Source organism: Rhododendron vialii, chromosome 10a (assembly GCF_030253575.1).
Source record: "Rhododendron vialii isolate Sample 1 chromosome 10a, ASM3025357v1".
Classification (NCBI taxonomy): Eukaryota; Viridiplantae; Streptophyta; class Magnoliopsida; order Ericales; family Ericaceae; genus Rhododendron; species Rhododendron vialii.
The window spans coordinates 25,886,099-25,912,566 of record NC_080566.1 but is presented as its reverse complement, the minus strand read 5'-3'; the positions used below and the strand labels follow the sequence as shown (position 1 = coordinate 25,912,566).

General features: G+C 37.0%; 2 protein-coding genes across 6 annotated transcripts; one reads left to right on the top strand and one right to left on the bottom strand.

Moving 5' to 3' along the window:
* The first annotated feature begins 1,201 nt into the window (after positions 1 to 1,201).
* LOC131303584 (protein DOG1-like 4) lies at positions 1,202 to 14,190 on the top strand. The gene is made up of 2 exons (XM_058330525.1): positions 1,202 to 1,898; positions 13,152 to 14,190. Exons 1-2 carry the CDS (start codon positions 1,404 to 1,406, stop codon positions 13,578 to 13,580), a joined length of 924 nt encoding a protein of 307 aa, XP_058186508.1. The 5' UTR covers positions 1,202 to 1,403; the 3' UTR covers positions 13,581 to 14,190.
* Positions 14,191 to 18,014: 3,824 nt separating this feature from the next.
* LOC131303583 (protein disulfide-isomerase-like) lies at positions 18,015 to 26,013 on the bottom strand. 5 transcript variants are annotated; one of them, XR_009192095.1, is made up of 11 exons: positions 25,725 to 25,964; positions 23,921 to 23,951; positions 23,514 to 23,801; positions 23,231 to 23,419; positions 23,024 to 23,149; positions 20,575 to 20,712; positions 20,365 to 20,484; positions 20,031 to 20,148; positions 19,822 to 19,934; positions 19,167 to 19,268; positions 18,015 to 18,161 (listed from the first exon to the last, which is right to left on the bottom strand). XR_009192095.1 is itself a non-coding variant. In XM_058330521.1 (11 exons), the coding sequence occupies exons 1-11, from the start codon at positions 25,889 to 25,891 to the stop codon at positions 18,091 to 18,093; spliced, it is 1,524 nt and encodes a 507-aa protein (XP_058186504.1). In that variant the 5' UTR covers positions 25,892 to 26,013; the 3' UTR covers positions 18,015 to 18,090. The 5 variants fall into 5 exon arrangements, 4 of the variants coding, with proteins under 4 accessions (XP_058186504.1, XP_058186506.1, XP_058186505.1 ...); XM_058330521.1 differs by having other exon boundaries at positions 19,167 to 19,329; positions 25,725 to 26,013; XM_058330523.1 differs by having other exon boundaries at positions 19,167 to 19,375.
* Between the last annotated feature and the right edge of the window lie 455 nt (positions 26,014 to 26,468).

Below are 26,468 nucleotides of genomic sequence, written 5' to 3'. Positions count from 1 at the left end.
GTGTATGGTCTCTCATATTTATGTGAATATTTGTGTATTTGGGTGTGGGACTGGAGGAACATGTTGTGTACCATCCGAACTGTTTGTCTCAACAATCAATGATCTAAATTTAAAAAAAAAAATTCCAAGGAAAAGTTCTTAAAATCTGAATTATCAAAAACACTTTTGGACGGTTGTCGAGAATAAATTGAGACGTCACGACTCCCGCCTATTAAACTTGCTAGGGGCATATCACTCCCAACCACACCCTCTCACATACAGGCGGGTCCCGTTTCCTGCCTGTATGTGAAAGGGTGTGGTTGGGGGTGATGTGCCACTAACATTTTTGATTAAACTTTTTATCAGAAAATGACAAACCAATAAATAAGTAAATAAATACAGTAAAAAGCAACCCTCCCCCCTCGCTCTCTGTTGACTGTATTTGCCAGTTGGTTCGAACCCACCCCATGCCAAGCTGGGTTCAGAATTTCAGGTTCAGTGCATCATACCCATCACAGTTTTGTCCAACTGACGTGCCCTGCTTTGGGTACACCATTTGGTCTATAGTCTATACCCACCATTTGGTCTATACCAAATATGCACCACATCTCATGCGACTCACTTTCTACCCTCGTATAAATTATTGAAGCTGTTCAATTTATAAATTTTTTCAAGATTTTTTTTTATAATAGTCAGAAAGGTCAAATATAAGTAAGAGCTTTAAACCTTTAACAATTCTTTGCTCAATTTTTTATTAGTAAAATGGATGTAGAATCGATTGAGCTTTTATTAATATTCAACTAAACTGATTTCGTACAACGATTCTTAAAAAGTGTTATAAACAAATAAAGCGATTCCGATCATTTGTGTAGAACTCTAAATAGATTCTATGGAATATAGTGTTCATTTAGTGGACACCAAATGGTATGTATCCATGAGAAATTTTTTAGTGCTGGATGGGTATCACGTCATCCGGCTGACGTGGAGCCCGAGCGGGCATATCCGAGCCGTCTAAAAATATATTAGATGGTTCAGATTGAAATACTCTCTTCTCTCACCTCACACTCTCTCTCTTCTTTCTCTTTTATTTTTTCTCTTCAAATTCGAGCCGTCCAAAACCGAAATGTTTTGACAGGATGCACCGAAAAGACACCATGGTACCGCTCAGCAGTGAAAAATTTCTCGTGTACCCATAGTTTTATGGCCAACTGACCGACCGCTTCATTCACCAAAACCCTGTTTGGGGTTTCTCTCTCTCTCTCTCCGCCGGTTTGTAGCCATCTCTTCAGAGGTGTTGCTCCTTTGTGGCATGTTCTTGGTATAGCTAGTACTAGTATTTATTACCCAAAAAAACACAGAGAGAGAGAGAGAGAGAGAGAGAGAGAGAGAGAGAGAGAGAGAGAGAGAGAGAGAAAGTCCTAATCATGTCTGTGGCACCGAGCAGTGCCTCGTTCATGGCACAGGCCACCAGGAACGGCACGCCCGAGCTCGAAACCTTCCACAAGTTCTTCGAGTGCTGGCTCGTCGAACAAGACCAACACCTCCAACAACTCATCTCCGCTTCCAGAAACAACGACGACAACAACAACGACGGAGCGACATCCGAGTCGACTCAGCAGCAGCGGAGCGAGAACCGGAGCGAGTTACGGCTGCTAATCGACCGAGTCGTCCAGCATTACGAGCAGTACTACCGGGCGAAATCTAGGTGGGCCAAAGAGGACGTGCTGGGGATGCTCTCCCCTACCTGGCGGAGTACCCTTGAGGACGCTTTCCTTTGGATCGGTGGGTGGAGACCCAGCATGGCTTTTCACTTGCTCTACTCCAAGTCCGGGCTACAACTCGAGGCGAAACTCGCTGAGTTGATTCGTGGACTCAGCACCGGCGATTTGGCTGATCTCTCTCCGAGTCAACTCATACAGGTCAGTCAGTCATGAATCCTGATCTTGTGAATTTCTTAACAAATAGTAGGAAACGGATATTCTATCGTCTCATCAGTTTGAACCTTAGTCACATATAATCCTTAAAAATGTCAAGTGCTCTGTTCTCAATCCTCGCATTGCACTCGCGTTCCCAATGTTTGCTCCCACGAATTTTAGTAGATTGAGATGTGTTTCAAAAACGTTTTCACGCTCGTGCTCCCGCACCCGCTCACATACGCAAATTATGTGTCTTGAGTTTGAACTACATAGATTAGTTCGATTAATTTCGGCCGGCATCGAACAATATTTTTAGTGGTTGAAATTTGGTAGTAAAAGACTTTTATTGTTAAGCGTACGTGTTTTTTTTTTCTTTCTCCAGAAAATGTGACTTTTTAATTATCGAGGGGAATACGACTACTTTGTCCGGTGTCCAAACCGGGACGGGGAATTCTATTAACACAACACATTATGCAGCATGCCCATGTGACATTGTTTTATTGATGAGAATGAGTTTAAACAAAAGATAAGAATTACAGAAAAACCTAACAACCTAACGCTTCCTGAAAAGTGCGTTAATGAATAATTTACAAATTTACATAAAAGACGAGAAACAAAAAAGAATGCGGTTTTATAGCGGGTGTAATTGTAAAAGAGAAAAGTGTACAGTGCCTGTTAGTTACTCCTTCCGTTCCAATTTGCTTGCCCATTTTTGGAAAAGCGAGCTTTTATGAGTAGAATGATAAGAAATGTAATTGGTAATGTTGCACAACTTTTTATATTGACTTTTGAGATATTAATAAGAGGAAAAAAGTATTAGCAATTTGGGACGGAGAGGATATTTTAACATCCGAACATGAAAGTTGGTTTTAATACACACCACTATGGAAAATGAAAAAGCAACTAATGCATGGATGGAAATATTAATCCTACATATTAATATTTTTTAGGTAGTGACTTTTATACAGCCTATTTCATAATCACTTCATTTTATTTTAATATTGTCTTCTTTTGATGTGAGTTTACAATGATGTCCTTCAAAGTATGAAAAGTTATATAAACAAATGATAGGTTAATTTTGAAAATTCAAATAACAAGAGGACAAAAAAGATAGTGTGGTTATAAAAAACGTGGTGTTGAAAATTAAGTTCCTATTTTATTCCCCAGTTTCAGTTACCTTAATTTTAATAAAACTCTTAGGGCATTTTAAACTCTTAATTTTAATACAGAAAGGTATTGTTGTTAATTCCTGGATGTTAGACTCTAAAAAAAAAATGCATTAATGGATCCTACGTAGGAATGGCAATGGGGCAGATTAGGGCGGATATGGGCATATCCATACCCAATATCCGAAATCAAAACTCTAATTGAATTTGCCCTGAAACCCCAACAGGGAGAGGAGACACTACCCATAACCAAACAGTCCAAACCTAACGGGGTTCGAGTAATAACCGAACTGAATGTCATCCCAGATTATTTCGTACATAACAACACATTCAAAAACATTTGATCCTTTGCATCTTCCAAAACAAAATCAAGAAGAATAATCCTTATCCATCTTTCTCGAGGTCCATTTTTATATCAAAACGCATTGAACTCTACACAAGTAGTGAACAATTTCACCATGAGAAGAATCGAGAGAGAGGGGGGGGTGGTGGGGACGAGGCCATGATGATTGACGAACGACAGAAGGGAGAGGCCGTGAGAGGTTGCAGAGGAGAGGAGGGGGTGAGTTTGAAGTGTTGGCTGCGTGGAGTGAGTGAGTGGGCGATTCTTGTGAACCTTAAACGCAAAAGTATTATGTATGTATGTATGTATGTATGTATGTATGTATAGGGCATTTTCGTAATTTACATGTTTCAGTTTGGTTCGGAGATCAGACAAACCCTAATGCTTCGTCCGTCTATATATCAATATATGATCACCCCAAGAGTAGGGTCAGTACCTCTGTTGAAGTATAATAATCCGGAAGTCTGGGATCGTACCCAAGAGAATATCATCATGGTTTGATTGGATTTATAGGAGTAAGATATGTGGCCTTCAGGCAGCTAACTTTAGGCGTAGTTTGAAACAGAGAAAAAGTGCAATGTAAGTGTGATTTGAAAAAGATTTAAAGTAAGCGGCTAGGTCTTGGGGATTTCAACACCCACAACTCGAATCAATCAGCTTCCCTCTCGGATTACTCAGGTTGAGATACGCGTCAACGATCTCCCCAACCGAAAGATTTATCATTAAGCCCATTTACTAGAAAAGGAGTCGAAACACCAAGAAAGTTTTAGTATTCATCTAACAAACGCAATGGATGACATAGCTCTAAGCATCGATGCATGACAAGTAGGCTCGCTCTTGCCTACGCATGATCAAAGAGGTTAACACCGCCGAGATTTGATAGGCAAACACGAACTACCTTGATTTTCCAACTTACTTGAAGATTTATTGAGAAAAACATGATCAATCCAAGTTATGGAGTGCTAATCACTCAATGACTAAGCCTAATTAACTACTCACTCATGCTAGGAATTGAATCAACAAAGTTAATTATTGAAAATATAATGGAATTCAAATTAAACTAGAGATTAAGATAGATCAAGAGCGTAGCTACAACTTTAATGAAGAGTAAAATAACAAACTAAAACTAATTAAGGGAGAAAAGTGCAGAATTAACTAAGAACACCAAGAATGATCAATCCAAGTTATGGAGTGTTAATCACCCCATGACTAAGCCTAATTAACTACTCACTCATGCTAGAAATTGAATCAACAAAGCTAATTATTGAAAATATAATGGAATTCAAATTAAACTAGAGATTAAGATAGATCAAGAGCGTAGTTACAACTTTAATGAAGAGTAAAATAACAAACTAAAACTAATTAAGGGAGAAAAGTACAGAATTAACTAAGAACACCAAGAACAATGAAGAACAATAACAAGAAATGTAAAATCTATTCTAGATCTAAAAAGTGCAATGTAATCTAGTGTGTAGTGTATATTTGGATATTGTGACATAATGAGGTTTATATACTAGCCCTCATTCGCACACGAAATATCCCAAAAACGCCTTAAAAATCCGCTGCGAGGCATTCGGTATCGATACAGGGATTTCTTGTATCGATACCGAATAGCTTTGAGACAAATCCACTAGGCCGCCGTAGTGAACCGGTATCGATACCCAATTGCAATTGGCATTTCCTAGTCTCTCTGTTTCAACCGGGCTCTTTAGCTTCCGACCACCGGCTTGGCTTCCAAAGGTTTTGGCCACTCGTCGGGTCTTCAACACTTTGTTCTTTGGCCCCGGTGACTCCATTCTTGATCATCTTTGAGTCTTGGATGCCACCGGCTCGCTTTAAGCTTTAAAACCTCATTTATTAAGCGGTTTTCCTGCAAAATGAAAATAACATACCCTATGTGCAATATCAAACAAAAAGCTAAATTAACTAAACATAAAGTGATAAAACTAAGGACTTAAACACAAAGAATATGCATTATTGGGTGATTATCACCTAACCAAACTGAACCCGAACAGATATTTCTTACCTTCCACCATATTCGTACCCGTGAAAAATTTCAGTTATGGTGTGGAAAAAAACTTCGGTTACGGTTTGGGTACCCATCTGTATAGTTTAAATTGCCATTCCTAATCCTACACCTTATAAATACATACTTAGAGTGTGCTAAATGCCTTATTGGGCACATTCTTTTGGACCTTAGCCCAATTTGCTGAAATTCTCATCATCGACAAGTAGAATCAAAGGGAAAATACTACACATTAATGAAGAAACCAAAATCATGGCATCCATTGAGATTAATTACCTATCCGTTATGGATTGCCAAAAAATTTCTACATTGCTGTGGAATTTTTTGCTGAAAAGGGGGAAAAAGGAGTCTAACAATATATTCTTTAGAAAATTAGAAATACTGTATGGAGGGTGATTTTTTCTCATTCAAAATAAATATCCCTATCTTGTTTAGAGATTAACTACAAAGAAGAAAAAAAAAGGGGGAGTCTAACCATAGATTTTTTTCAAAAAAATAAATTAAAATGTCTGATTCATGACATGGGGGGTCATTTTTCATATCCAAATAGGGGCATGTATCTGGTGAGGGGCCTAAAATCTACAAATGAGAAAACCAAAATGGAAAAAAGAAAGTGAAAATTAAGTTTTTAAGAGTGATTTTATTGCAACCAAAAAGTCATCCCTAGAAGAGTTTTTTTAAAATTCGGACTGTCCAAAACACTTTTCGACGGCGAAATTGCACGCTGCTGTGTTTTACTCACAGCTGCCCCCCACTTCCATTTTCTATCCGCATGCATTTGGAAAATAGTAGTCACCATCTTCAAGTTAAGCTAAGGGACTAAGGGACTGTTTGGAACTTTCAATTTGAAGCTTATGGGAAGAAATGTAAAAGGAAGAGAATATAGTTAAGAAAACAAGTGTGAGAAAAGTTTGTTGTGTTCGACCTTTCTTTTCCTCCTTTCTTCTTCTCGACCAAATAAGGAGAGATTTTTCTTAAAGTTTCCCTCCATTTTCAAAGTTCCAAATAAATCCTACACCTATAACTTGTTGACCCCCATCACTTGCCGGCAAAGCCTTCCAACTGGCAATGTCCACCTCCATGGCTTTTGAAAATTATTTATGTTATTAATTTTGTGATTTTCCTTGTACGCTAAATTTTTTTCTTCATGTCACTCTGATTGAGCACTTAAAACTGAATGTATTAAGTATTAAGTTATTAAGTTAGTTTGGTTATCATATTTCATCATACTTAATATATATTAAGTGCCTGATACCTACTTAATTATAATTGAATTTTTCAGTATTTGTGTATTGCTCATTTCTTTACCACCACCGCCGCCACCATTCCACCACTACCACAATCACTATCCCTCATCGCCATTGCCACTGCCGCCACCACCACCACTATCGCCTCCAATGCCATCACTACTCTATCATCACCACAATCACCACCATTCCACCTCCACACCACCACTACCATTATTGCCGCCACTGCCACTGCCGTCGTCACATACCACCATTCCTTAGCTGCACCACTATCATTGCTATCGTTGGCGCCACCACCACCATGATGTCACCACTACCACCACTGGCACCACTCCACCGCTGCACCACTATTGCCATTGCCACCATCACTAGCATGCCATTGTCATCACTACTACCACCACCACCACTACTCCATTGTCCCACCACCATCACCACTCCACGGTTGTTATAATCTCTACCACCACTTTGTTAACGCCATCACCACTACCACTATCGCTATCGCTATCACTACCACCATCACTGTCATCTCTCTGACACCACCACCATTCTAACTATCAATATTTCTCCAACAACACCATCACCACTCCACGATCGTTATAATCTCTACCACCGCTACTCTTAATGCCATCACCACCACCTCTACCTCCACCACTATCGCTATTGCTATCACTACCACCGCCACTGTCATCTCTCCAACAACACCACCACCATTTTAACCATCGATATTTCTCCATCTCTCCATCATGTTTCACCGCTACATTCACCACACATTTCTTCACCACCGCGACTATACCACCGCTTGCTATTGTCATCACTTGCATCATTCTCCACTGTCGATGTCTCTCCACAACCACCACTGTCGCAATATTTCTACCATACCACCTCCATTACCACCACCTCACCACCTTCATTACAATCATCACTACACACTACAACTGCCACCTCCACCACTTCTCCACCACCACATTGACAAACACATGAGATTTATTAATTAAATTAAAAGAGAACAATCACAAATGATTAAGCTAAATTCATTTATCTTACATCAAAATAGTTATCTTAATTCAGCTATTGATATTTTTATCAAACATCTTTTCAGCTTAAAAAACTCAGTCCTCAATTTTTAGCACGTAATTTTTCAACTTTCAGCTTCACTTTTCAGTTTTATCAAACAACTCTTTTGTTTGCCTCTTAAAATTATCAGTTCACAAAGTCATCTGATTACCTCCTAAACAAAATGACTTTTTTACCCTTTTAGTTCCGAATGTATCACTCGAGTTCAATTGTCATCTCTGATCTAATGATTAGGTCAATTTGGTCTCTAAAGTTACAAATGTGTGTTTAACAGGTTCCTTAGACCACCCCGTTTGTCGTGTGCAACATAAACATGGGTTATTTTTGGAAATTCCAACATGAAAGGTAGGAAGCCTATCCCATCCTAATGATTATACCTCGGCCCCGTTTGATAAGTGTGTTGGATTAGATGAGATTAGTAAGAAGATGAGATTAGTAAAGAGATAGGATTAGTAATACCGAGTGTAATCCCAAATGGGTGTTTGATTGTGTAAGGATTAAATCATGGGATTGTGATTACCAATCCCAATCCTTTGTTTGATTGGAACACCAAGGGATATGATACAAATTACATTTTCCAATTATACCCATGGTGAAAATCTGGTATATCGAATTGCATGGAAGACCAGCTCAAGAATTTGCAATTTTTGGACAGTTTGCAATTTTTTTTTTCATCCAATCAATTTTTGGACAACCACCGGCATACATTTTTTACCAAAAGGCTCGAAAGCCATAGGAGCAACGATTGCTCCTCCTCCTCGCTCCAATCTCGTTGTGCCATTGATATTGTGCAATCAAAATAGAAAAGAAAACTTAATATCCAATTAGATCTGGAAACGAGATGGAGGATTGGTTCTGTTTATACAAAATGGTGGCCCTAGAATTGTAGTTGAACCCACTTTTCAATGAAGCTTCATAGTCTATTATGAATATTAGATAGCAATGGTTGAACTCTCCAAGCCCACACAAAACCAATTCGTACCAGCTAAAAGAAGAGGAAATTTTTCTGTTGACAACTACCAAACACCTTATTAATTTCTTTCAACCAATGGAGGGTATTATTGGTATTGAGTTAAAAAACCATGGGCAAGGTGGTCATTTTGTCGGAGGAAGCTTGGCATAGGATTGGTAATACCTAGTACCACATTGTATTACTAAGTGTGGGATTACTAATCACATGCTTTTTTCAATCTCATCCTTAATTTGCCAACCAAACAAAGAGTTAGGAACCCCATAGGATTAGCAATCCTATCCCAAGGTCTAACACACTTATCAAACATGTTATAGAAATCTAAGTCATATAATGAGAAAATGCACGTGAAGAACAACCGTCACTTAGCTTTTGTGGAATATAAGACATCCATTACCAAACATGTCGAAATTGCTAGGGATCTAATTTTTTAGTGTACATAAAGAAAAATAAAATTTCAAGTGAAAATATTATAACAAAGGGGTTGGCCCGAAGCAGTCGATAAAGGCGGAGAGGTTGTGTGTGCAAAGGGTGGGGGATGATGGGGTGGCAGCCATTATGGTGGGGCGGTGGGTGAGTGAAAATAAAAGTTAGGTCTAAATTGAGGTTGAAGAAAAGAATTTTTGGGCTAGGCCAAAGGAAATTAAAAAGGGGATTTTTTTGGATCGAATTAAATTGTTTAGATGGCGTAAAAGTAATTTGAGGTTAATATTTTTAAGTTTAGATAGAATCACTCATTTCGAAAACAACATTTTAGTACACATGTTATTTTTTGTACAATTCCCATGAAAAGTGGTGGTCAGTAAGAGAGTTTAGAGGGAGGTGACAGAGTTATGCATTGTTAACAAATGACACTCATTAATTGGACACTACTAAGAATGTTTTGGATGAGGGATGCTTAAATATTGGTCATCAGCCCATACCTGACTTATGTTTACATCCCAGTCAATTTGAACACTTATGTTTTCATCCCTACTGTTTAATAATCTCAATAGTGCCCTTATATGATACATTGGGTATATATAAACTTAACACCTCCAATCCCACTGTATAAATAGGCCATCCTTCCCCCATAAATTTCGCCCTCCAATACCAAAAATTTTGACCAAGATTTTGATCAAAATCTTGATCTAAAATAGAAACCCCCCATTTGAATTCTTGACCAAGATTTTGAGATCTAAAACAGAAACCCCCCCTTTGAATTTTCGTCTCACGGCTTGCCTAAAACCTCAAAAGGCGAAACCCACATCAGTCCTCCATCGTTGCGACATCCGTAGAAGAAGAATGGCACACGCATTCCCTCGTTCAATCCCAGTGGGATTTTTCACTACAAGAAAATGCATATTTGGCAACACCACAAAGTACATCGGCAAAAGTGCATATGGGTCGGCAAAGGTTTTTGCTGATGAAAATTTTTGTGTCGGCAAACTGTCGGCGTTGATATGTCGGGAAAGGGTTTCGCCGACATGAATTATCCTTCTTCGGCAAAAGTATAGTTTCAGCGATGCAAGCTTGCGTCGGCATATCTGTCAGCAAATGGTATTGCGTCGATAAAAAGAATTTTAAAATCAAAAAGTGTGACTTTTGCCGACAAGATTTTTGCATCGCCAAAAGTCAATTTTAAAAAAATGTACATCTGTTGGTGTTGTGCTTTCGCGTGCCCCATGTTTCAAACTCTAGACCTCAAAGTCTCCACATCACCTGTCTACCAATTGCACCAACTTACTTTTCGTTAATAATATTGCAATATCTAATATACAACCTACATATACAATTTTTTTTAGGATTGTGATTTTGGCACTCTAAAAATTAATGGAGGGGCTCCAAAACTGAACTGTGTTGATACGCAAAACGACGTCGTTTTGGAGCCCCTACATCAATTTTTGGAGTGCTAAAATCAATTTCCTTTTTTTTATCCTTACATATACAGTACATATACAAATGTTTACTCTCTTTTTAGGCTTCGTTTGGCATTTTAATTAAGACAAAAAGATTTTTTGTCCTTCTTCAAACAAAATTCGCATTAGTTAGTTTTTCGTCAATTTTTCGAGGATTATATTTTCTTCATGACGAGAGGTATCTAAAAAGTAAAAAATTACGATCAAACCCCAATTTTTTTTTAAATAAAGACAAAAAAAATTGATTTATTGGCTTGTTTTTGTCTTTATTAAAAAAAGGATTTTAATCATAATTTTGTACTTTTTAGATTTGTCTCATCATGAAAAAGCAATAATCCTCAAAAAATCGACAAAAAACTAGCAAATACGAAATTATATACGTACCTTATATTTACCACATAATATTGTCTATACATACAAATAACAGAAACACACACACATAAATGTATATACTCCCTCTGTTCCACAAAATTTTTTGTCCACAAACTTAGAACCTAAAAAAATACATTTTTTGAAAAAAAAGAAATCAAACTTTCTTTTTCGCAAATTAGTAGATATCCATGTGTTCTTCAATTTTTTTGCCCAAAAAAAAAAATTTCAACTTTTACTTTTGCTGACACAAAGATTTCATCACCGAAAGATTTATCTTTTGGCGATGCACATTTTGTCACGAAAAGTTACTATCACCAACACAAAAATGTCGTCGCCAAAATATTCAACTTTTGTTGATGCACATTTCATCGCTAGAAAAAAATTTCGTCTGCAAATATTTTGTGGGAGAATATTTCCCACCAACCTTACTTTTGCCGACAACATTGCCGACGCACTTCTTTTTGTCGCCAAAAAATTTACATTTACCGACATGAACAACTTTTGCATCAGCAAAAGCAAGCTTACTTTTGCCGACATAAAAATGCATTACATCGGCAATAAGGTCACCTTTGGTGCATGTTCTTGTAGTGTTTATACGGAAATCCCAAATCGCAAGAAATCGGTCTAGTCCTCCGGAGCTAAATCAATTGGTGGAGGAGGGGATGAGACCAACGTGGCTAGATTTCATCCATCCTGGCCATCAAACGCCCCCCTTTTTTCCAACATGGTTTGGTTTTACCGATTGGAGCATGATTTAGCGTCCAAACCGCAATTGATTTTTCAAATCCTTCCTATTTCATTGTTGTTTGGTGGAATCTACCATGATTGTGTGGGGTACATGGATCGATTTATGAAATATTTTATGTTTTAGAAATATGTCATGTTTATGAAATCGATTGTTTGTTTTTGAATCCGAATGGGTTTTATGATTCTTGCGAAGTTCCATGTTATTTGATAAAATCTACCATGATGGCGTTGGGTACTTGAAATGTTTTATGAAACCAATCATGATTTTGAAGTTCATCTTCATGAAACCGAATGGTTTTATGATTCATGCGAAGTTCACTGCTATTTGATGCAATCTACCATGATGGCATGGGGTACTTTAAACGATTTATGAAATATGTGATGATTTTGAAGCCCATGACCATTGCATGTATAATTGTTCATTGAATCATGGTTGATTCAAGTCCAAGCACATAGGGATTCTTCGATGATTTCATGAACTCGACATCTTGCGATGACATATCTGTTTGATTAAATGCATCATGAATGGTTGGTTGGGATAAGTGTTAAGAGTGTAAATCGAGTAATACTTTGATTCAATTAATAAGGATTAAAACGTGTTTAGCATTTTGAGCAGATATCCACCATTGCAGTTATAATGGTTTTCAGATTCATGGTAAATTATTTGTAGCATTTACCATGAAATATGTTTGTCTGTTCCTATCATTTGATGGTAAATTATTTGGTCCGTTTACCATGAAATGTTTGTTCGAATCATGACATGTATCGTATCCAAACATATTGTGATTTTGTTTTAAGTTTATTTCTCTATAAGTTGTACCACGAAATGGGATGAAACATGTCTTTTCAAATATTCGAGACAGATTTTTTCCTTTTGGTTTCTTTTTGTAAATCTATTTATATGATTTTGAATATGGAAAATACAATATACGTACAAATTTGGTTATCAGTGGGATTTGGTTTCCCTTGTATCTATATGGATACATCCAATCCCCCTGAATTAGGAAAACAATCAAATCCCACAAAATTAGGAAAACAATACAATATATATCATAGTGAAGGGTAAGAAAGATAATTTACACATTAAGAGAACGAAAAGATAAGTCCGAAAAGTGGGTGGGATGGAAACTTATGTAGTATGGCTGATTAGGATGAATATTTAATTAGTACTTTTGGACAATCCTGCTTTTAAATTTAAATTGGCATAACACATAAGGTTATATTGTCGTAGAAGAAAAATCAAGATTTTTTCATGAATAAAAAAACCTCAAATTCATTTTTTTTCTAAAAAAGTTTCCAAAATGATCTTAAAAAGGTATTAGAATATATACTCAATTTTGAAAAATGTAATAAATCGAGACGGGGAGCATCCTAATAAGTGGGAATCTTATATATGTTCTTTATGTGATTTAGGTTGATGAGTTACAGAAGAGTACCATAAAGGAGGAAAAGGAGATCACGGAGAAGTTGGCCAAGCATCAGGAAACGGTTGCAGACTCGTCGATGGTGGAGTTGTCGCACGTGGTGAGCGAGCTGTTGCGAAGTGGCAGCAGTGGGAGCGCAGCAGGGGATGAGGCGGACGAGCGAGTTGAGTCAACTCTGGCACCCAAGGAGGAAGGGTTGGAAGATTTACTCCACATGGCGGATGATCTACGGCTGAGGACGCTAAAGGGCGTAGTTGATATTTTGACTCCAATCCAGGCCGTCCATTTCTTGATTGCTGCTGCTGAGTTGCACTTGAGGCTTCACGAGTGGGGTAAAAAGAAGGATGCCATGAACAACCGATACCATCATGCACCTGGCGGTGATGGGTCCACAACCCAGCCAAATCTACCAAGTTGAACTTTATGATGATCGATCAACGAAAGAGATCCCAAGTTGCGGTTTAAAAGGACGGTACTTCTTTCTTTTGCTTAAGTTTTGAAGGTCTTCTATTTTCTATTTTGGACTCGGTCTTCTTTGCAGTCGCATGAGTGACTACGGGGTGCGATTTGCCCACAGTCAAAATCCTTCCTCCATTATCTAACGTGCGCGTTTATAAAGTAGGGCGGATGTTTGGACACTCATAAACACTTCCATCAGAACACTTTTGTGTTTCGAAAATATTAAGACTGTCTTTTCTAATGAAGTTTTTCGATGGAGTGGTTGTGGGTATCCAATGAACTTAAATTTTTGAGTGACCGTGTTGTTCTACAAGTCCTACAAATAGGAACGGCTCGGAACATAAAGAAGGATTAGAGTGTGGGGAATTGCATTCTGCAGTCTGATCAAGAAGCTGAATCCTTCCTACTTTATGGTGTTGAAGCTTTTTAAAACTAGGAAGCAAGATGTTATTAGGTGCTCGATCAGCTGGTGTTCTAAAAGCTTTTCTATTATGAACCTATTCCTGACTTTATGAATCGAGTATGAATGTTTCTCAAATCACAAGATCAGAAGTTTAACTGTTAGGTCATTGATCAACACGATTGCATCTGGCTTCACATGTTCTTGTAGCTTCTTAGTGAATTCACGATTTCTTTTCGTACAATTGGTTGAATACTTGAACCTAGGACACAGTTTAACACAATTTAAATACTTTTTCCGTCTCTTTTTTTAAGTGTCCGGTTTTGTAATTCTAATCCAACTTGTTAAGGAGACATAATTATTACACATTTTACCTCAACTTTTCAAAATTATCCTCTACTTTTACCCATGACTCTTTATCCATTAACTTTTGAAAAGGATATCCTCTATTTTTACCATTGACTCTTTATCCATTAACTTTTGAAAAGGATAAAATGATATTGTACTACTCAATAACTTTTTAAAATGAATATTTATTAAAGAACAATCCAAAATAGAATATTACACTCTTATTTGATTTGAGAACTAAGAGAGAAGATAATTTTCACATTTTACACATGCAAAACTTTATTCTATGTTGTACCGCGCGTACGAGTTGCATGAGACCGTGAATCTACTAAAAAAGGTCATTGCAAGCCCATCTTGGGCCCACATTTATGAGTTACCTGTCTTTGGACAAACTTTTCCACTTGACTATTGGTCCTTTGGCATGCCCAAAAAAACCAAGTGTTTGAGCTACTTCTCTCGATGTCATATATTGTCTTTTATCATACCCAAACACTTTGTCTTCAATATAAAGAAAAGGCTTATCTACTTATAAATATGTCCTAGTTTCAAAGTCGTCCCTATAAAAATAATAGTTTCAATTTTGTCCTTGTAGTAGTATTAATCTCAATTCAATGTGTTTACACCAATTTTTGGCACCAAATCTTAGGCTAGCGCTGGAAGACCATTTAATTAAATTGGGCCACAAAACAAAGATTTATTGGATTAAAATTAATGGGTTAAGATAGTATCAAGTGGGCCCAATTAATTTTAATCTAAATTGGTCGTGGGCTAAAAACTTTGTGGGCTCGATTATGTTAATGAAATGAAAGGCCCATAATCTTTGTAGGTGTTGAGAGCATTCTGGAAGTAAAAAACCGTGCAAAGAGGAAATGGGTTCATTAATTGGCCATTTCTCTCTAATACCCACGAAACAAGGAAAAAAAGAAAGGCCCACCACCTCTTGATAACTAACTGCCAATAACTTCCCATGACTTGGAAAGCATGTGGGTAATTCTTATAACTGCCCACTATGCCGTGAAATTCACAAATGACGAAGTTACAAATTACACTTGGCAGCACATGGAGGAGGCACGAGACACACGGCGTCACAAGGTGAAGGCGGGAAATCTCACACGCAAAACCGTAAGGAGCATCTCAGCCTATAAATACAAGAACTCAAGACTAAAAAATGGTTCACATACCAATCAAGTTCAGTGCTTATCAAACTCAAATTTTCACCAAAGTTTGTTTTATCTTTACTTTTTCTGCATTCAACTCAATTACTTCATCAAGTAATTTGGGTTTTTACTTTTCATTGTACCCAGCTTTATTATTCCGACATAAAAAAGTTCGTCTTTTCTTTTTATGTTGTTACTTCTTTCCTACACGGTTAGAAAATTGCTAAGTTCACAACCGTTGTGGCAAACCACAAACCTCCATCGTGATCTTTCCCTTAGGATCACAGCACACTCGTTGTTACAGTTATGAGGTCAGAAAAAGGACATCTAGTCATTTACGTTAGACGCAACAAGTCTTGGCATGTCCGCGCTCAATCCTTATATGATTTTGTGCTAAACACAATGTTAACCTTGCCGTTAAACCAGGTAACGGCATTAGCTAATGTGTGTAAGACAGAGTATCTACAGTTAAAGGTGGTCTTTGGTGGTGCGGGCGAACGCTCATTAAATCCTAAACCACCTTCAGAAAATGATGACACAAATCCAAACCCAATATCTTAACCCAACCCGTCCCAAACTTGATCCTCCTCATTTTCTGTGCAAAACCACCGTGAAGGGCTCCAACGGAATCAGATGGTAATAGACATAGCAGACGGAGGAAATCACGGAGAAGATTGAAGTGGGAAACAAAACTCGTTCAACATCACCGTCGTGGACGATGGTGGTGCAGAGAAGAACTTCATTGGGGAATATACCCCATCCGTCAGTACCTCTCCATAATCTCAATTTTTGTCCACATCTCGGACCCAAAAAAATGATCCATACGGTTGACTTCATAAAACACGCAAAATACGGAATTGATTTTCAAACTTCTTTTTTTGATATCCACACCCCCTTTTTGTTTTTTAGTGTTGAAAGTGTTTGTATTTTTTTCTAAAAGACAAAAAAGGAAGTGTGGATATAAAAAAGGTTAGTATAAAAATCAATTCCCGCAAAAAAAAATGGGTATACAATATCTGCGTATGATTGTATATTGACAGTATGTGAATATGTTACTTTTTGTCCTAGAAATTGTAAGTTAATACAACACCAACAACAGAACTCATGTAGTCTCCAATCATTGGGAGTATGGGCGGGGGAAGATTGAAGATAGACCTAATCTTTGGCAATATGCACAAAATGACTGCTTTCAAAAAATCACTGAAACAGTGGCCCCCCTATACCTGTTTTGCTGTGGAACCATACTCCTAAATCAAAGCCGAATGATATTAGAGAGGGCAGGCCTATAAATTGTAAGTTAATATGGACCAATAAATGCGGACGGAGGGATCGAAGTAGTTCTTTACATTTTCTATGAGGTGAATGATTTCGATCAAATTTGGACCCAAGATGTGGACTAAAGTTAAGAGTATAGAATGGTATGGAGGAGGGATAAGAGTATGGAGCAGAACTCAAGTGATGGCGTACGTCTTTGGTTGAGAGGTTTGGGTTTGTTGTTCATTTGGGTTATGATTCAATAAGGGTTTTAGGTTTGTTCTTGCCACATCATCTCTATAGCTAATTAATCATTTTCAGTGTTCACATTATTGCCATGTCATATGCCGTCAAATAGATTATCTGATTCTGTTAAGAAATTGACAGCAAGGACACCATTGAATCAGGATTGGTATTACAGGGACGAAATTGAAACAATTAGTTTTCTAAGGACGATTATGAAATTTGGCCATATTTCTGAGGACCAAAGAAATAGATAAACCTAAAGAAAATGAAATTTAGGCCAGACAACTTGTCTTCTACTGAAAGACAGCTTTTGCAAACTAATCAAAAATACCCTAGAAAGTTTGTCCAAAGGCACTCTTAAAATGTTGGCATACTGAGGCCCTTCGTGTTTTGTCATCAATGCAGAAAAATTTAAATTATTAGGGAAACCAGAAGAAATAGAAACACATCAGGGAAATGAATCACTCCTATTAATAACACGCAGTCTTGAACCAAATGAGTGCCATGTGAATTCCCTATACTTGAAAGACACATTCTCAATATTAGATAGTCTGATCAACTTTATATCTTTTTTATTTCAGATAGTAGATCTAGATAGGTTTTATCGTGAAACCAATGAACCATTCCCCCGGCAAAAGAAATCATCTGGGGATTTAAAGACTGCCTTTTAATCCTCGTAGTTGCGAATTCGCTTGTTTGTCCTTGCCAAACCGAATAGTGAGGGCTGTGGGCCTATTTTGTCAAGCAGGGGACGTATATGGCCTCCTATGGTGTAGCTTGTATAGCGGTGGAGCTGGCATGAAGACGAATGTTAGGGACTAGCTCTTGCCCATACACAAAACAAGTTGTGATTGTGTAAACCCTAAAGTTTACGTGAGTGTGTGTGCATGTGTGCGCCTACAAATGTGTCTTCCGGTTGTTTCACACACACACACACACTTGGAGAGAGAGAGAGAGAGAGAGAGAGAGAGAGAGAGAGGAACAAGACTAAACAAAATAACTGGAGAAGTTTCATTTTATTCCTACTGAAGAAAGTGCAAAAAAACGACTCAAAAGGGCTTGTTTCATATCTGCCCGGCCAATGACTCTTTCAGTTTTCTTTGATGCCAAAAAGAGAGTCCAAAGCACTCGCAACCTGCAAACACAAAAGCAAAAACAGAGCGTGGACGTTTTAGTTTTTTTACACCATTAGATTTTGTGTTTAAGTTAGTCAACACAACAAAGTAATTGGATTTTCTTGATCAAAAGAAAAAAAAAAATCAACCATACTTTTTCACCATTGTTTATGTAACGGACCAGTAACTTCAATCACCAGGGATTGAGCGTAGATTATACACTTGTTCTTTTTCTCGACATTGTCTTCCACTTCATCAAAAATATCCTCTCATTTTTCTGGGAATGATCAACTCCACCTTTGTCATGCCTAGTGGCATAAACAGTAAATAGTCCATCCCCGAACAATAAATATGTCGTAGTTACGATTCATGATATGAGACTCCGGTTGGGAAAAAACAATAAAAGAAAGCATGATACGAGCATGGAGAACCAACAGGACTTATGTGGCCTTCATTGCTAAAACCTCCAATAGGAGAAAGCTCACTTCGAATTCCTATATAAAACCTCCAATAGGAGAAAGCTCACTCCGAATTCCTAGCTGAAACCTTAGCTAATCCCACGAAATAGGCAAATATTGTCAAACCAACGGAGATGGCTAAACATCAGAAAAATTTGGCAAAAGAGGGAATGACACAAAAATGGGAACGTTTCAATCTGTTCTGGTCGAAATGAAACAGAATCAACCACAACACAATTATCACTTTTTCAATTGACGTAAATACGTTATTGCCAAATGCAATGCCTTGTTGTTTATTAGTTATTATATTATCTTTCTGGGTCAGTGGTGGCTAGTCAGTAGTGAACTGTATAAAGTTTGAGCCCTAAATACTGTTTGGCCTTGCCATATGAAATTACTAAAATCTACAGCTTTCTGGGCTACATCATCAGCCCTTCATAAGGAGGGCTCACCCTGTGAGACCGAGGGCTATGACTACAGATGTTTATGTGGATTTAGCAGTCTCCTTCAGAAAAAGCAAAACAGCGATCCAGGAAACACAAACAACAAATGAAGAAGGATAGTCACCTTCCTTATAGCTCATCTTTCTCTGGAGCAGATTCAACTGAGCTTGGTTGGGTAGTTTTATCCCGATTATTTTGAATGAAGTCAATGATATCCTCCTTTGTTCTATCCCCATCATATTGCAACATGTTACCGCCAGCAGTTTTAAAGTACAAAGTAGGGAAACCTTGAACATCAAAGGTGTCATTTGGAAAATCATTTGCAGTTGCATCCTAAAAAACAATTTTAGATAGACACATACATCAGAATGACACAAGAAATTAAAGAGTAAAAGCAGCAGGTAAAAATGAAGATAGGGGCATGCAATTACGCATGGTGAACAAAATATGGTCATTGTTCTAAACTTTAGGCATCAGAGGGAAACCTAATAGATTATGGATTGACACAGTGTAGGAACCTCCTAACAAAATGGATTTATGATCATAAAGACAGTACTAAAAGCTGTTTCAAAGAAGTTGTTGGAAGAATCCTGGAATAATGCACATTTTTACCACTAACCACCTTTTGTTCCAAGGTACAACAAACAAGGAGCATATTCATAAGTCATAACCATAAACAGTTACTCCAGTAGAAGATCAGTCGTGAATAACTTCTTTTTTAAGAATTTCTAGACAAGAATAAGTGATGCATGGCCAGATTTGTAGAAAAGGAATCTAACCAGCTTCGCAATGATGACATCTGGATCATTTTCATATGACACAGCAACTTCATCCAAGATTGGAGCCAGTTTTTGACAGTGTCCACACCATGGTGCGTAGAACTCTAGCAAAACTGCAAAAGAGAAAAGATTGTACAACATCTTCTAATAACAATCACACATAAATACATTTAGGAATCCTTGAAACAATTTGGGTCAAAAACACGCACTGTTCTTTCCAGAATTGAAGACCATGGCCTGGAGGCTGTCACCGACGACCACCTTCACAGGTTCATTGTTAATTTCTGGAATGGGCTCTGATTTTACAAATGGCTTCAAATTACCATCCTGTGATCTCATGAACAAAGGTTTTAGTCATTTTAACAAACAAGAAAGAGAAGCCATCCAGGATGGTAAAGCTTTTACATCATCATAGGTGGAAAAAATGGATTTCATATGTTTCTTTACATGAAACAAGTTACAGGTGCAATTAGAGCAATAATTTGAACAAAGTAATTACTATAATGGTAGATTATCAATGAGAAAAAGAAACAGAAGCATCACCATATATTCCTTCAACCAAAGTGCGATATGATCGGGATTCAACTTTGTCTTGAGATATTTCTGGCCGTCATTGTTCTGTATATACCCAAGAGGTGCCTCATCGCCCTTAAGTCCATAATACTTTTCCAAATAGAAACAACAATTGAGTGTGAGAATGAGAGGTCAAAATACAATGACAGCTAAATGCATATGACTAGGACAGAAAGAAACCTGCAGGACACCTTGACTGGCTTCAAGGTCACCCAGTAGAAAGCTTACGCCCTTTCCTCTGTAGGCCGTGGCAACATCCTTAAATTTTGACTTGAAAGCAACAAGATGCTCGCCAGTGAAGTTGATAAAAAGCATCACCTACTCATTTTCAATTTTTTTTCCAGACGACAATTCCACAGATAGTAGATGATAGCATCAGTAAATTTGTCAAGAAAGAAGAAAGTATAAACACTAAGAAAATCGTGTTGGTCAAACAACAAAAATGTGTTGTGTGATTGTGTTACAATAAATTGTTTTGTAGAAGACTAATTTAAAGATCCAGACAACCACACCATAACGAATGTGACGAAGATACAATGCCTAAAGCACATGGATCTGAAAGGCTTTGCTACTAGTTCAGAGCCAAAGTTCTAACATGCAGCAAGCCGAAGAACAACTTTTCTAAAGTTCTCCAAATACCAAATAGATTAAACTCTGCAAACAGAAGTACTAGAACCTCAAAATTTATCATCCACCCCAAGAGAGACTCCAACAAAAACTCTAAATACATAGATACTAGGCTTACTAGCCAAAGAACATTCCATTTGTCAGCTACGATCTCATGAAGACCTTGACAAATAAAAAGAGTCACAGAGATATTTGATGTTCAAAGAAAATGAAGGAAAATGGTTGATGAAAGAGGTGGAAACCTCAATTGCTTCAGAAATCAGGCAACTCTTGTTGACTGGAAATGAATTTCCAAATCAAAACTCATCCTGATAAAATAAAGCTTTGGTTTTCAAAATTCTAAACCCATCCAAATTTGACCCACGCCTCAAAGCATCGCCCCCACATTGTTTTGTTTCCTTTTCTCTTTGCTTGTCTCAAGGGAAGACGTGCAAATAAAGAGAAAAAGATGTAGGAGAAAAGGAGCATCATGTAAGTTTATTCCAATCTTCACTTTATAGGAAAACTAAACTAGTCTTTAACGTTTATGCTTACAGCCTGAGAAATATGATTGTACATTAGACCAGTCTCGGTTAGTTTGACCCGCAAAATCATGAATGAACTTTGATGTGTTCTTATGAGTTCCACCAAATCTCACATATTCTAATTTGGTGGATTTTACAAGGGTGCGACACTGCTGGAAATAGTGTGCCAGCAGGTGGTTTGAGTTCATGGAATGGATTGAGTGACCTATTGAGGTCATGTTGCTCTAATTTTTGGAGCAATTGTTGTGCTCTATGGCTATTGTGATCCTACAATTTATGGTTCTTAACTCTTTGTGGATTAGTGTTAAAAAAATATAACTTTGAGTCTTGTTTTGGGAGGGACATGTTGGGAGGGACATGCATTCATATGTTGTTTTGTGCAAGTAAACTTGGCTTGCTATTCGTAAAGGTGATTTGGTGCTATCAATTGTGTACTATATAGGTGTTAACGAGGTTCCGAGCTCGTTCGAGATACGTAGGCCGTGAACGACGTGTTGGTGAATCTTTTGTGTTAGAAGTTAGAGGTGGAGTTTCTTGACACTTATTTTATTACCTGTGCATATCTTATGCCAATTAAATGTTTCTTTTATGAGAAAGGAAGTAAGGTTTTACTAATAGAAACTTTTTGCCATATTCTCGTGGATAGATTCTCATATATTTCTATAGCCAAGGTTTTTGTGGCCTGTCGCTACACTTGACATGGTAGTTGTGTCATGGTGGTTGTGACACGAAAGTGAGGTTATGGCTCTTAATGACCAGTGTTTGATGGCCTTGACCACCAACCAGATAATCATGTTGGGGTAGGTGCAAGGTTAAGGTTACAGTACTGCGGGGCACATGGTCAGTGTTTGACCGAATTGATGTCTATTTAAATTATATTGAAATGTTTTGCTTAATGCAGATGCTGGATATGAACTGATATAAATTATTTGGTTTATCGAATGTGATTTGGATATAACTCTACTCATAAAGTGTTTCTCATTAACATATGATATTAATATGTTACTAGTGTCTATGAGCACGTTGATTTTAGCTCACCCCCGGTTGTGGTTTTCAGGCCTTGAAGGTATGAGATAGAAGGGATGGTCCACTGTATAGTCTATAGCTTGGAGTGGTTCCTGCATTTTCTTGAGTTTGTATGAAACTTTTGTATGTGACATAATGTAAAAACTAGTTGTGGTTTGTAAGGTGTTTTGAGACACAAGACAGATTGTACATATGTTGGTTTTTCTATAATATAAAGTCATTGTGTTTTTATTTTTGTCTTTATTCCGCAAGTTTAGTTTGTGGATTTGGGAATAATATAGAGCAGGTGTTGTGTTTTTCCCTTGTTACACTTCGTTTTGGGAGTTTTTGGGCATGGGGTGTGACATTATCTTTCTTCTTTCTAATTCAACGAATTGATGATGGGAGAAGATAAACATTGTCATTAGAAGATCTACTAGAACCTAGATAGGTATGAGCAAACAGAAGAGCACCTTATCATTCGGACTCTCAAAGAATTTCATGAGAAACGGATGATTGCTTGGGTCTTTGGTGTACAGAGTTACGATAGGCACACTAGCTGCTTCAACAAACTTTTGCATAGCATCCACCTGAAAATCCTGCAAGAACAAAACTCACTGCTATTATAGGATCGTATAAAAAATAACGAGGATGATTATTGGAATAAGTTGCCAAGATACCTGAAAATCAACAAAGAGTTCATCAAATGGCTTAAATAACCTAATGGTTGGCCTATTAACTGATAATTCACCCTTTGGAAGGAGTTTGGCATCCAAAGTGTGACCAAATTCGTAATCAGACCGCAACTTCTCAGCTAGCACTGAGAAGTTCTCGAATTCTTCCCCAGAGAATTTCGGAAACACTCCAACCTAAAAAAAAATGAATGTGGATATCAGTAGTAGATACATCTAACTCCTTCCAATAACTTCGAAAAAGAAAGACAAACAACCATGAAGGACTTACAACAAAAATTTTTGAATCATCGATAAGACTGGTAACATCTTCCACAGATTTTATTTCAACAGAAGCAGGACCAGTTTCTTTCTTCAAGTAAGCTACAATACCATCAGCTTCACGTGGGCCTTTAAATTCTTGGACGTTCTTTCCTCCATTTCTAATTATCTTAATAGTTGGGAAGCCCTGAATCTCATATTTGTTAGCGAGTTCTTTGTTTGATTCTTCGTTTGCATCAACTTTTGCGAATACCACAGGAGGGTCATGACTACTCAAAACCGAACCAGCCTTCTCATACTACATATATAACAATAAAATTGCATTTGAAACAACTTAATCGATAGAAAACACAAAAGTATTTCACTATCAAATACTGACAGAGATTTCCCTTTCTAGATTAGAAAAAAATTGATTACCTCAAGTGCAAGTTTCATACAGTGTCCACACCTGCCATAAGGGTAAGAGAAAATATAGTAAGCCAAATTAATGTTTCATAACTACAGGGTGTACTTTCTAATAAATTTATAATCAATTAGAAAACTGAGGTTTATAAATAAGTTCCTACAACTACTTAGGATTGAAAAAGTTCATGCAAACAAGATGCCACAAGTATTGAAGACAAATGGTCAAACATTCAGGGATAACACATGTTTTCAAATTGGGATACGTATCATGAATTATTTTTTCATGTTCCAAATCGTATCGGGATACGTATAGGAAGTAAGATAGGTTAGCATATGCTAATATACAAATAAAAATTAGTTATACCTAATTACATGCTACAAATCTTTTGTATATATGAAACATAAGTGTTTCATATATGAAAAGTAAGCTTTTGGAATGAAACGTTTCGAGTCTCCCATGTGGGGTCTATAAAATTGAGATTTCTTGTGCCTTGGTCAAGGGAAGAGAAAAATAGTCTTATCTGATTCATGCAAAGCATGATCGAAATATGTTCTTTCTTCAGTAATTCGAGTTTAATTTTTATTTTGAAATGGTTTGAAGGTCGCCAAAATTAGATCAAAGATTTAAAACGCGTTTGAGGTTCCGCTTCTAAAATATGGTATGACCTTTTTTCAATAAGTAATCTTAAGATACAAAACGTATCAGGATACGCGAGTATATCGTAGGATATGACATCATATAGTAAGATTTTTAACAAAAAGCATATGGGGTGGAATACGTATCATTTTTTGGGAGGTGACGATACAAATAGTAGGATACATATCCGTTATTGAAGGATTTTAACAACCATCCGGATAAGTACATAGACTATAACTAAAAGGTAAATAAACATGCATAACATAAAGTAAATTAGTTAAATTATGGGTGGTTTGGCCAAAGCTTATCTTGTTTTAATTACTTTTTTTTTTAGACAATTATTTTGGAATAAATTATGCATCCCGACCAGATGAATGTAGAGAGTAAAACAATTGTGATCAGAAGCTTAAAAAGGTTTACTAAAGGTCAAAAATAATCTAAAAAAATTATCTGTTTTGAACTATTTTTGTCTATAGTCAATTTTTTAAAGGTTGTAATCATATCATAATATTTTATATTATAGATCCACTTGTCGAGATGAATCAATAATCCAAAAAAATACGCCAAACTAACATTGAAAAAATTGCAAAAAAATTTGAATAAAGACAAAAAAAAAATCCAAAAGGTCTATAGTCAATTTTTTAAGAGGAGTGATTTTCGCACTCCCTAAATTGTTAACTACCCCCATATTGATTTTCGTACTCCCCAAAGTTTTTCGTACTCCCCAAAGTTCACAATTTGGAAAGTGCGAAAATCAACTCTATAATGGTTTTCACTCCCGTTGGGAGTGCGGTTAACAATTTGGAAAATGCGAAAATCACTCCCTATTTTAAAGTCTTTAATAATTATTTTCTATATTATAGATCCACTACGAATCAATAATCCAAAAAAAAAAAGAAAAACTAACATGGAGAAAGAATTTGAATAAAGGAAGGAAAAAAAACCCAGATGGATTATTAAGCGAAACCACACATGCATGTATATATATACCTCTGAGGTAAAAACGAAAATGTGTGAACAAAAAAACTGCGAAATCTCGATACTCAACAACATAAGCAACATATCAATCTATGTACAAGCCTTAGCACCTAAATTGAAGATGCAGAAAATGGACATTTCAAAGATTGATCCACGTAATTACTACGGACTTAAGCAAAGTAGTAATGGTGATTGCCATACCAAGGAGCATAGAATTCAACGACAATGAAGTTGTGTCTGCTCACAGTATCCGTGAAGTTGGTGTGGTCCAACGTTAACACATGATCGTCTGCAGCGACCAATACAGTGATCAAAAGCAACATCATCGAAATGGACAACAGTTGGCCAACCAAAACCCTAGACGCCATTGACGCACCTCTTTCTCTCTCTCTCTCTCTCTCTCTCTCTCTCTCTCTCTCTCTAAAGTTATGTGAGAGTCTGTTACAGATGAATGAAGTGAGAGAAGAACGAGAAATGGACAGCTTTCTGTGTGAATAAATAGAGAGAGACAGCTTTCTGTGTGAATAAATAGAGAGAGAAATAAGACTCACGTGAGCCTTTGTTTGACGTCACCCGTATGACCTGTCCAGTAGTAACTGGAAGCTTAGGTGCGTTGTCATGAGAGAAACTAGTAATTTATTGCAATTGATTTCATGAGATTTTCTTCTTTAATTGGAAAAGGGGTCATATAGAAACATAATAAAGTGAGATAAAGTTTGACTTAATGTTGTTGGGTTTTGATCTTTTGATAGTATTAGTTTTGGGTAATTTTTTTTTTCTTTTTTTGATTCGTTAATTGAATCCAATCAAGTTAAAAGATTTACCAAAAGATACAGACAAGTTAAAATAAACAAATTATTTAAATTATTCCTTCAGATTATGAAAATTTTAAATTCGATCCGTATTTTCAATTCTATTAATATTTCTCTTGTGTCGAAGCAACCC

Excerpts from the sequence above, each read along its gene's own strand:
- LOC131303584 (XM_058330525.1), top strand. The coding sequence starts at position 1,404 with ATGTCTGTGGCACCGAGCAGTGCCTCGTTCATGGCACAGGCCACCAGG. Across the intron at positions 1,899-13,151 it reads CTCCGAGTCAACTCATACAG|GTTGATGAGTTACAGAAGAG; the intron begins GTCAGTCAGTCA and ends TATGTGATTTAG.
- LOC131303583 (XM_058330521.1), bottom strand. The coding sequence starts at position 25,891 with ATGGCGTCTAGGGTTTTGGTTGGCCAACTGTTGTCCATTTCGATGATG. Across the intron at positions 20,485-20,574 it reads CCAGTCAAGGTGTCCTGCAG|TATTATGGACTTAAGGGCGA; the intron begins GTTTCTTTCTGT and ends TATTTGGAAAAG. Across the intron at positions 19,330-19,821 it reads ATGTCATCATTGCGAAGCTG|GTTTCCCTACTTTGTACTTT; the intron begins GTTAGATTCCTT and ends TTGATGTTCAAG.